Below are 12,384 nucleotides of genomic sequence, written 5' to 3' on the forward strand. Positions count from 1 at the left end.
ATATCAAATAAATATGTAGCAAGGTAGCCAGTTCGATCAGCTAGCCAATAAATAACGAATAGATAACCAGCTAAAGAGCTAGCCAGCTAGCTAGCAGTCTTTGATTTGAAACTTCTATTTGAAGCATCGATGAAAAGGTTTCTACAGCCGTAATCTGTACTTCTTTTAAGGTGTCGGACATTTCGCTTATTATCAAAGAGGCTTCGTCAGCTAACTAAAATGTTGCTGGTAGCTCTGGCCCTATATACATATCCCTACTATCGTGGTTATAACACACTTCTGAGTTCATTACCACATAGGCTTAGTTATGCTGATGTGGTGATACCAGATCAAATGGGGCAATCGGGCCAGTCGTAGACTTCATAATCAGTCAGGACAATAGAAGTAATCAGTGTAGCCTCAGGGAATAGTCCTCTGCTCCCCCCAACCTTCGAGCAGGGACCTAACTTAGCAGAAGTCTGGCACCGCCACCTCTGGACAGTAGGGATATAGAGGTAACATCCGACTTAGGACCAGCTCGACTTACGACCGTTTGGTCGGAATGGAACTCGGTCGTAAGTCGGATGTTACCTGTATATAACTAATAGCCAGCTAGCCGGCCAGTTAGCAAATAGATAGCAAATAGATAGCCTTTGTCATTGGCCCTTTCACAATAAGGTGCGCTAACCCCATTTTCGCATCTCCATTGGGATAATAATAATAATAATCATAATACATATCATTTATCGATAGGAGATTTATTTGCCATTTCTTCTTTTTTTCACAACATCAAAACAAGATCCAAAATGGCCGCCGTGGCACTTTTACCCGGCGTAGGGAAACTTGAGCAGGATCGCCTGACCGCCGCCCAGACGCAGGGCGGCGGGCGACACGCGGGCGCCCGCGACCGGGACGCCGGCGGTGGCGAGCGCCACCTCGGCCAGCGGAGGGAGGGGCCCTCGGAGGGGGAGGGGGAGGGGGACCTCATCCCGGGCCCAGTTGAAAGCGGCCAGGAAGCGGGCGTTCTGGTCCCAGGAGCGGACGAAGGCCAACGTCGTCGACGAGTTGACCAGCGGCTGGAAGTCGCCAATCAGCAGCGACTGCTCCCTGGCGCGGGCGTCGCTCAGCTGGCGTACAAACTGCCGCCATTGGGCGCGGCGCCCGCGTTCCTCCTGAAGTTAAAGGGGGAGGGGGGAAGGTGATGTAGGCGTCGCCATCATTATCACATTTGCAATCATTTACCTTGAGGGTGATGTTTAGCTCCTCCCCCTCGCCCTCGCCGGGCGAGTCCCAAATCATTCTGGGAAACGACGTGCCCTGAAAAAGACACCCCCGCAAAATCAACAACCAAATGACCACGGCATTGTGGATCCGCACAAAATTAAAAAGATAAAGTTAACTTACCGATGCAATCTTCAAGCTATCTAGCTAGCTAACTATTAGCTAGATAGCTAGGTAGCCAGCTATTTGAGTCAGGAAACAGATTAGCTATATATCTATTAGCTAGCTAGCTAACTTTCTATCTGAGTTATTCCAAGTTGAGTGAATACTGGCTCGTGTTGCTATCTATTAGCTATCTAGCTATCTCGCTATACATTTGTTATGTATTAGCCATCTGGCTAGCTAACTTTCTATCAATTTGCGTTATTCCGGGTTGAGTAAACTCTAGCTCGTGTTGCTATCTAGCTAGCTAGCTATAGATTTGCTATGTATTAGCTATATAGCTAGCTAACTTTCTATCCATTTGAGTTACTTCCGGGTTCAGTGAACGCTGGCTCATGTTGTTATCTATTAGCTATCTAGCTAGCTAGCTATAGATTTGCTATCTAGCTAGCTAACTTTCTATCTATGAGTTATTCCGGGCTAAGTGAAAGCTGGCTCGTTTTGCTATCTATTAGCTATCTAGCTAGCTAGCTATAGATTTGCTATCTAGCTAGCTAACTTTCTATCTATTTGAGTTATTCCGGGTTAAGTGAACGCTGGGCTGGCTCGTGTTGCTATCTATTAGCTATCCAGCTATAGATTTGCTATCTATTAGCTATCCAGATAGCTAATTTTCTATCTATTAGAGTTATTCCGGGTTGAGTGAACACTGGCTCGTGTTGCTATCTATTAGCTATCTATCTAGCTAGCTAGCTAGCTATAGATTTGCTCTCTATTAGCTATCTAGCTAGCTAACTTTCTATCTATTTGAGTTATTCAGGGTGAGTGAACACTGGCTCGTGTTGCTATCTATTAGCTATCTAGCTAGCTAGCTATAGATTTGCTATCTAGCTAGCCAACTTTCTATCTATTTGAGTTATTCCGGGTTAAGTGAACGCTGGGCTGGTTCGTGTTGCTATCTATTATCTATCCAGCTATAGATTTGCTATCTATTAGCTATCCAGATAGCTAATTTTCTATCTATTAGAGTTATTCCGGGTTGAGTGAACACTGGCTCGTGTTGCTATCTATTAGCTATCTATCTAGCTAGCTAGCTAGCTATAGATTTGCTCTCTATTAGCTATCTAGCTAGCTAACTTTCTATCTATTTGAGTTATTCAGGGTGAGTGAACACTGGCTCGTGTTGCTATCTATTAGCTATCTAGCTAGCTAGCTATAGATTTGCTATCTAGCTAGCCAACTTTCTATCTATTTGAGTTATTCCGGGTTAAGTGAACGCTGGGCTGGTTCGTGTTGCTATCTATTATCTATCCAGCTATAGATTTGCTATCTATTAGCTATCCAGATAGCTAATTTTCTATCTATTAGAGTTATTCCGGGTTGAGTGAACACTGGCTCGTGTTGCTATCTATTAGCTATCTATCTAGCTAGCTAGCTAGCTATAGATTTGCTCTCTATTAGCTATCTAGCTAGCTAACTTTCTATCTATTTGAGTTATTCAGGGTGAGTGAACACTGGCTCGTGTTGCTATCTATTAGCTATCTAGCTAGCTAGCTATAGATTTGCTATCTAGCTAGCCAACTTTCTATCTATTTGAGTTATTCCGGGTTAAGTGAACGCTGGGCTGGTTCGTGTTGCTATCTATTAGCTATCCAGCTATAGATTTGCTATCTATTAGCTATCCAGATAGCTAATTTTCTATCTATTAGAGTTATTCCGGGTTGAGTGAACACTGGCTCGTGTTGCTATCTATTAGCTATCTATCTAGCTAGCTAGCTAGCTATAGATTTGCTCTCTATTAGCTATCTAGCTAGCTAACTTTCTATCTATTTGAGTTATTCAGGGTGAGTGAACACTGGCTCGTGTTGCTATCTATTAGCTATCTATCTAGCTAGCTATAGATTTTCTATCTATCTAGCCAACTTTCTATCTATTTGAGTTATTCCGGGTTAAGTGAACGCTGGGCTGGTTCGTGTTGCTATCTATTAGCTATCCAGCTATAGATTTGCTATCTATTAGCTATCCAGATAGCTAATTTTCTATCTATTAGAGTTATTCCGGGTTGAGTGAACACTGGCTCGTGTTGCTATCTATTAGCTATCTATCTAGCTAGCTAGCTAGCTAGCTATAGATTTGCTCTCTATTAGCTATCTAGCTAGCTAACTTTCTATCTATTTGAGTTATTCAGGGTGAGTGAACACTGGCTCGTGTTGCTATCTATTAGCTATCTATCTAGCTAGCTATAGATTTTCTATCTATCTAGCTAACTTTCTAACTATTTGAGTTACTTCCGGGTTGGGTGAACTCTGGCGCGTGTGGCTGCCACAGCTCACCCACAGAAAAACTTATCCTGTGACTAAAGTGACCTTGAGAGTTTTGAAAGGCGCTTAGAAATGAAATGTATTATTAGTAGGCCGGCTAGCTCGCTTAATTTGAGTGCATTGAAGAGTCAGATTCCTTCCGCGGGACCGCAAATCTGGACGAGGTCGATAACTATCTATTAGTTATATAGCTAGTTATCTATTAGCTTTCTATTAACTATCTACTTGCTACCTATTAGCTAACTGGCCAGCTAGCTATCTGGCTATCTATTAGTTATATAGCTAGTTGTCTAGCTGGCTATCTATTAGTTGTATAGCTAGTTGTCTAGCTGGCTATCTATTAGCTTGCTAGCTTTCTATCTATTTGTTACTTCTGGGTTGAGTGCACGCTGGCGCGTGTGGCTGCCGCTGCTCACCCACAGAAAAACGTAATCCTGTGACAGTAAAGTGACGTTGGGAGTTTTGAAAGGCGCTTAGAATGAAATGGATTATTATGATGATGATGATAAAAGGTAAGCAAAGCTGCAGCCTTCCTTCCCTCACCTGGTCCATCAGGCCGATCTCGTCGCCGTACTGCAGCACGGGCGTCCCGGGCAGCGTGAAAAGCAGCACCAGGTAAAGCGGCACCAGGTCCGACCCCGCCAGGGAGGCCAGGTGACCCGCCTCACGCCCCCCCAGGTTCCAGGCCAGCCGGGTGGCCGAGTGGGCGGCGCACAGGTCCAGGACCGAGCCGGCCAGCTCCGACGCGTCCCTCTCCAGGAGGAGCCCGGAGGTCAGGAGGTCAACCCCGCTGGAGTCCAGAAGGGCCGACACGTCGGCCGCCGAGCGCCGCTCCGTGGCGCCCATCAGGAGCCTGCGGGACGGAAGGACCCGTGGGGAGAATAGATATCTAAGTAACTCGGATAGAAAGCTAGCTAGCTAATAGATAGCTAACAGACAGCTAGCAAGGCCTTCACTCAACCTGGAAGTAACTCAAATAGAACGCTAGCTAGCGAAGAGACAGCTAATAGATAGCTAGCTAGGCCTTCACTCAACTCGGATAGAAAGTTTGCTAGCTAGCTAGCTAATATATAGCTAACAGATAGCTAGCTAGGCCTTCACTCAACACGGAAGTAACTCGGATAGAAAGCTAGCCAGCGAATAGATAGCTAACATATAGCTAGCTAGGCCTTCACTCAACACGGAAGTAACTCGGATAGAAAGCTAGCTAGCTAATAGATAGCTAACAGACAGCTAGCAAGGCCTTCACTCAACCTGGAAGTAACTCAAATAGAACGCTAGCTAGCGAAGAGACAGCTAATAGATAGCTAACATGTAGCTAGCTAGGCCTTCACTCAACTCGGATAGAAAGTTTGCTAGCTAGCTAGCTAATATATAGCTAACAGATAGCTAGCTAGGCCTTCACTCAACACGGAAGTAACTCGGATAGAAAGCTAGCCAGCGAATAGATAGCTAACATATAGCTCGCTAGGCCTTCACTCAACACGGAAGTAACTCGGATAGAAAGCTAGCTAGCTAATAGATAGCTAACAGACACCTAGCAAGGCCTTCACTCAACCTGGAAGTAACTCAAATAGAACGCTAGCTAGCGAAGAGACAGCTAATAGATAGCTAACATATAGCTAGCTAGGCCTTCACTCAACTCGGATAGAAAGTTTGCTAGCTAACTAGCTAATATATAACTAACAGATAGCTAGCTAGGCCTTCACTCAACACGGAAGTAACTCGGATAGAAAGCTAGCTAGCTAATAGATAGCTAACAGACAGCTGCAAGTCCTTCACTCAACCTGGAAGTAACTCAAATAGAACGCTAGCTAGCGAAGAGACAGCTAATATATAGCTAACAGATAGCTAGCTAGGCCTTCACTCAACCCAGAAGTAACTCAGATAGAAAGCTAGCTTGCTAAGACACAGCTAATAGATAGCTAAGTAACTCGGATAGAAAGCTAGCCAGCTAATAGATAGCTAACAGATAGCTAGCCAGGCCTTCACTCAACCCGGAAGAAACTCAAATAGAAAGCTAGCTAGCGAAGAGACAGCTAATAGGTAGCTAAGTAACTTGGATAGAAAGCTAGCTAGCTAATAGATAGCTAGCTAGACCGTGCCTCAACCCGTAAGTAACTCGGATAGAAAGCTAGCTAGCTAATAGATAGCTAACATATAGCTAGCTAGACCGTCACTCAACCCAGAAGTAACTCAGATAGAAAGCTAACTAGCTAATAGATAGCTAGCCAGGCCTTTAGTCAACCCGGAAGTAACTCAGATAGAAAGCTAGCTTGCTAAGAGGCAGCTAATTAACTTGGATAGAAAGCTAGCTAGCTAATAGATAGCTAGCTAGACCGTGCCTCAACCCGTAAGTAACTCGGATAGAAAGCTAGCTAGCTAATAGATAGCTAACATATAGCTAGCTAGACCGTCACTCAACCCAGAAGTAATTCAGATAGAAAGCTAGCTAGCGAAGAGACAGCTCATACATAGCTAAGTAATTCGGATAGAACGCTAACCAGCTAATAGTTAGCTAACAGATAGCTAGCCAGGCCTTCACTCAACCCGGAAGAAACTCAAATAGAAAGCTAGCTAGCGAAGAGACAGCTAATAGATAGCTAACAGATAGCTAGCAAGGCCTTCAGTCAACCCGGAAGTAACTCAGATAGAAAGCTAACTAGCTAATAGATAGCTAACAGATAGCTAGCCAGGCCTTCAGTCAACCCGGAAGTAACTCAGATAGAAAGCTAGCTTGCTAAGAGGCAGCTAATAGGTAGCTAAGTAACTTGGATAGAAAGCTAGCTAGCTAATAGATAGCTAGCTAGACAGTCACTCAACCCGTAAGTAATTCAGATAGAAAGCTAACCAGCTAATAGATAGCTAACATATAGCAAGCCAGGCCTTCACTCAACCCGGACGTACCTCAGATAGAAAGCTAGCTAGCGAAGAGACAGCTCATACATAGCTAAGCTAAGTAACTAGCTAGCTCACCTCCTGACGGGCCGCTCGTTGGTCCCGTTCTGGACGATGGCCCGGATGTCTGCCCACAGCGATGGCGCGGCGACGACCACACGCTCCACGTCCGCCAAGCGGACGCCGTCCACGCCGGCGCCAAACCAGAAGACCAAGGCGGGCTGAGGACGGACATGCGTGTATCTGTTGCAGCTTCGCTTACCCGTGAATGTTTCAACCAATTGCACGCAGTGAAAATTGTGGTGGACTATTATATCTGTTAAATCAACAAATTAGATATCTATATAAAAATTATATATCTATATATATATATATATATATATATATATATATATATATATATATATATATATATATATATATATATATATATATATATATATATATATATATATACTATACTGTATATATTTCCTGTATATTTTAGGCTATTTGACTGGCTAGCTATTAGCCGCCTGGCTGGCCGTTGGCTATCTATTAGCCATTTATTAGTTATCCATTAGCTAGCCAGCTAGTTTTCTATCTATTTGAGTTACTTTGGGGTTGAGTGTGTGCCGCCGCTCACCCACAGAAAAACTTAACCTTTGACTGTAAAGTGACCTTGAGAGTTTTGAAAGGTGCTTAGAAATGAAATGTATTATGATGATGATGATGATGATGATGAAGAGTCGTGTCTGGTTGCCTCACCTTGAGCTTCTGGGCCACCGCCGTCACGCTGGCGTTGGAGTACCAGGACCCGCTGGAGCCGCGGTAGTTTGGGGTCAGGTCCAAGACCACAAACATGCCTTCCAAAAACAAATAGACACAAACTAATCAATAAATCAATCGCTTTCATTTCAATACACAAACAAATACATACACACACATATATGTAAACTAACTAATAAATACAGAAATAGATATACAAACAAAAATCAATCAACAAAAATGAATGCACACGCAAATAAAATCGATTGTAATCAATAAACAAATGAATAATGATAAATAAATAATAAATAAAAAAAAATAATAACTGACGATAAACAAATAAATAAATTTGAATAGATAACAAATAAACAAACAAATAAATACATGTTTGTTATTTAAATTAACAAATAAAAACACAAAAATATGAAAAAATAAACACAAAGGAATGAATAGCCACACAAATAAATTAATTAATAGACTCTAATAAACAAACAAATAAATAATCATAAATAAATATACAAATATATAATCCTAAATAAATAAATACAAAAAAATATAAATAAATAAACACAAATGAATGAATAGACACACAAATAAAATAATAGATTCTAATCAATAACCAAATCAATAATCATAAATAAATACACAAACAAAAACAAAAAAACTAAACATACATGAATGAAAACACAAACAAAAATCGATTTGAATAAATCAAAAATAAACAAACACATACATAAATAAAAGTATGTTATTTAAATAAACAAATACACAAAAATATAAACAAAATAAACACAAATGAAGAGACAAACAAATAAGTAGATTTGAAGAGATAAAAAAATCAATAAAGACAAAATAAATAAAGACACAACAAAATGAATGACTGGACACAAACAAACAAATAAGTCCAACTGAATGAATGGAATGAGTGAAAGAGGTCTGTCTGCTGCTGTATCGGGCATTTGAATGCGGGGCGCGCTCACCCTTCCTGTGCGCGACGCGCACGAGGTCCTTGAATTGCTCCAGACTTCCGGCGTCCGTCGCGACCTGCTGAAAGCTCAGCGCGGCGGCGTCGTCGGGCGGGGCCACGTGGAGCGGCCCCATCAGCAAACCTTTGACCTTTAGCCCCGACAGGGCGTCCATCTTCTCTTGCGCACCTGATGAAAAAAAAACAAAAAACATGGCGTCACGAAAGCTCAAGAGGAAGCCAGCGAAGACGCCGAGGCGCTGGCTCGCTTATAAAAAATAAAAAATAATAATAATAATAATAATAATAATAATAATATGTTTCACTTCTAAGTGCCTTTGACAACTTTAAAGGTCACTTTACAGTCAGGTGTTTCTGTGTGTGAGCAGCGGCAGCCACAAGCGCCAGCGTTCACTTAACCCGGAAGTAACTCAAATAGATAGTGAGCTAGCTTGCTAGCTCATAGATAGCAAATAATAACAACAATAATACATGTCATTTCGAAGCGCCTTTCAAAACTCTCAAGGTCACTTTACAGTCACAGGATCAGTTTTTCTGTGGGTGAGCAGCGGCATCCACACGCGCCAGCGTTCACTCAACCCGGAAGTAACTCAAATAGATCGCTAATAGATAGTCAATAGATAGCTACCTAGATGGCTAGCCAGCCAACTAGAAAGATATACAGCTAGCCAGCTACATAGCTAGCTAGCTAATAGATAGCTACCTAGATAGCTAGCCAGCCAACTAGAAAGATATACAGCTAGCCAGCTACATAGTTAGCTAGCTAATGGACAGCTACCTAGATAGCTAGACAACTAGAAAGATGTACAGCTAGCCAGCTACATAGATAGATAGCTAATAGCTAGCTAGCCAGCCAACTAGAAAGATGTACAGCTAGCCAGCTACATAGCTAGCTAGCTAATAGATAGCTACCTAGATAGCTAGCCAGCCAACTAGAAAGATATACAGCTAGCCAGCTACATAGTTAGCTAGCTAATGGACAGCTACCTAGATAGCTAGCCAACTAGAAAGATATACAGCTAGCCAGCTACATAGATAGCTAGCCAGCCAACTAGAAAGATGTACAGCTAGCCAGCTACATAGCTAGCTAGCTAATAGATAGCTACCTAGATGGCTACCCAGCCACATAGCTAGCTAGCTAATAGATAGTCGATAGCTACCTAGATAGCTAGCCAGCCAACTAGAAATATATACAGCTAGCCAGCCACATAGCTATCTAGCTAGCTAGATAGCCAACTAGAAAGATATACAGCTAGTTAGCTACATAGCTAGCTAGCCACACAGCTAGTCAGTGAGATAGATATATAGGTGATAGATATAGCTAGCTAAGTGCGCTCACAAGCCTTGCATGTTTTTGGTTGTTTTTGCGTTTTCTTTTGTCACTTTGATTCGTTGCGTCGTGTAAAATGGAGACCGATTGTTTTTAGCATTTTTGGCTACGTCATCCATCAAGAAGGAGACTATGCTGAGCGGTTGCGCCTTTTCGCCAGCACCGTTTTTGATCGAGAGCTTACCCCGGATGTCTCCGGCGTGGGTGAAGGCGCGCAAGCTGGACACGTGGTAGAGGGTCCCGCGGTTCCACCAGTGGGTGGCGGGTCGCTCTCGGCAGCGCGGGGCCTGCAGGATGAGGAGGGCCGCCCCCCCCAGCGTGCCCAGCCAGCCCAGCCAGAAGAGGACCAGCAGGGCCCAGCGGGCCCGCACCCACCTGCAAAAAAAAACGCATTTCCTATCAACGGCGGACCACTGGGGGCCTCGATCCGGGACCACTCACAGATCTGAAAACCATATAGTAAGTCATAGATAGCCAGCTAGCTAATAGATTGCAAAAAAAGATGCTTAATAATAATAATAACAACAATACATTTGATTTCTCAGTGCCTTTCAAAACTCTCAAGGTAAATTTACAGCCACAGGATCAGTTTTTCTGTGGGTGAGCAGCGGCAGCCACACGCGCCAGCGTTCACTCAACCCGGAAGCAACTCAAATAGATGCAAAGCTAGCCAGCTAGCTAATAGATAGCCAGCCAGCTAGATAGCTATAAAAGTAATAGATAGCCAGCTAGATAGCTAGCGACCCAGCCAGGTAGCTAGCTAGATAGCCAGCTGGGTAGTAATGAGAATAACCACAATAATCATCATAATAATCATCCATTTCATTTCTATGTGTCTTTCAAAACTCACAATGTCACTTTACAGTCACAGAAGTTTTTCTATGAGTGAGCAGCGGCAGCCACACGCGCCAGCGTTCACTCAATCCACAGTTGAGTGAACTCACCTACAACCCACCTACAGTTGCGAATAGAGAGCTACCTAGCCAGCTAGATAGCTAAATGATAGCTAGCCAGCCAGCTAATAGATAGCAAATAGATAGCTAGGTAGCTAGCTTGACTGTCATTCACTGCCATTCCCATATTGATTCAGGAATGGAAAATAAGACGTCGAGCGCCATTCCCTAAATTGTTCCAGTTTTGTTTTTTCATGCTTGGGTGCTTATAGGTTGCTGGCCATGGCCTCTGGCAATGTTTTTTCCCTTCCACGAGGGGGCAGCATTTGACAGGTGTCAAAGTCAAGGCCAAATCCGGCCCACCATGTCCTTTTTTTCGGCCCGCCAAAGCAAATCAAACTTATGAAATTTCACGATGCTTGCTAAAATCCGAACCAATACGTATTTCATATTTTTGGATGCAAACCACACTAACAGGCATTATTCTTGACTTCAGATTTGAAAACTAGTTATTCATTATGTGGAACTGTCGTGGCTTGGAATTGAAGCGGATTTATGTGGGACAGGAGACAATCTCATCTCGTCAATGGATGCTACAGCTTCATGTTTGCTTTCAACATTTAGCTTGTAGTAGACGTGCACATTCCACCATGATGTCCCTGATCCACTGCTGAAAATGATGCTTTGATTGGATTGGATTTGCCTTTGTTAGTCTCGCAGTGGAGAAATTTACATTTCACAGCAAAAAATAAAATATGACAACGCAAAGACAGAGAGTCATTCATTCTTCAGCACTTGCTGTACCCCCTTTGTGACATGAAGCAGTTCTAGATGAAAGAGGAGAGGATCAATGCGTCCTTTTCACCAGTGGATCATGGACGTCATGGTGGAATGTGCACGCGTGATATAAGCTAATATATATGTTCTGGACAGTCGCCCTCATTTCAAGCTCATATAACTCCAAACCCATACCATTTAGGAATCAACTATTTTTTTTCGGATTTAAGAAGAGAGTGTAAGTTTTTTTTACGCTGCATTTAATGTTGATATAGCCCTAAAAGTCTATATTATGTGGGTTCTGCAATTCGAGTGACAATGACAAAAACCCTGGCACTGCCATGAACACATTTTGGCAGTCAATGAGTAAATTATTTAGTATTTTTTTCAACATTGTCTGCACACTGTCTGCCAGTCAATGAGTTAATTATTTATATATATATATATATATATATATATATATATATATATATATATATATATATATATATATATATATATATATATTTTTTTTTTTGTGGGGGGGGGGGGGGTCAATTGAACATTGCGTCTTTTATGACGTTGGCAGCCCAATGCCGGTTGAGAGCAAAACGAAAGGAGCAAGTCGTACCCGGGCGTGCCCGCCACACGCAGCAGCTCCTCCTTGTTGAGGCCGGTGAATTTCTCCTGCTCGTCGCGCTCCATCTTGACCTGGACGCCGCCGTTCTTTTCCGACCGCGCTTCCGCCCCGTCGACGGCTCGCTTCTCCCGGTCGGCGTCCCCCGGTTCGCCGCGCCGGTCCAGAAGCACCTTGCCGGCGTCGGCCTCGGTCGCGTCAGCATCCGCGGCGTCGGACTGCGGCGGGGGCGCCCGGCCCGCTTCGCTCGCCGCCTCTTGCGTCTCCGCGACGGCCCGGTCCCCGTTCGGGTTCGGCTCTTCCATCCGGTCCACGGCGGCCGCGCTTTGGGAAGCAAAAAGAAAAGACGAGAAATCGAACGACGACGGCGCGAGGGATGAAGTGAAGCGCGGGCGTGCTGCGTTCGTTACCGTCGGGAAAACGACACTTAAGTGTCAACCGTCCGTCAAACATCG

At 43.5% G+C, this 12,384-nt stretch overlaps 1 protein-coding gene across 1 annotated transcript; it reads right to left on the bottom strand.

Annotated features, from left to right (window-relative positions):
• Positions 1 to 732: 732 nt before the first annotated feature.
• LOC148894101 (amino acid transporter heavy chain SLC3A2-like) lies at positions 733 to 12,381 on the bottom strand. The gene is made up of 8 exons (XM_089004387.1): positions 11,924 to 12,381; positions 9,828 to 10,018; positions 8,309 to 8,482; positions 7,329 to 7,426; positions 6,660 to 6,802; positions 4,227 to 4,536; positions 1,222 to 1,296; positions 733 to 1,151 (listed from the first exon to the last, which is right to left on the bottom strand). Exons 1-8 carry the CDS (start codon positions 12,232 to 12,234, stop codon positions 804 to 806), a joined length of 1,650 nt encoding a protein of 549 aa, XP_088860513.1. The 5' UTR covers positions 12,235 to 12,381; the 3' UTR covers positions 733 to 803.
• Positions 12,382 to 12,384: the final 3 nt, after the last annotated feature.

This window comes from Hippocampus bargibanti, linkage group LG09 (genome assembly GCF_051943395.1).
Source record: "Hippocampus bargibanti isolate YZ-2025 linkage group LG09, ASM5194339v1, whole genome shotgun sequence".
Classification (NCBI taxonomy): domain Eukaryota; kingdom Metazoa; phylum Chordata; class Actinopteri; order Syngnathiformes; family Syngnathidae; genus Hippocampus; species Hippocampus bargibanti.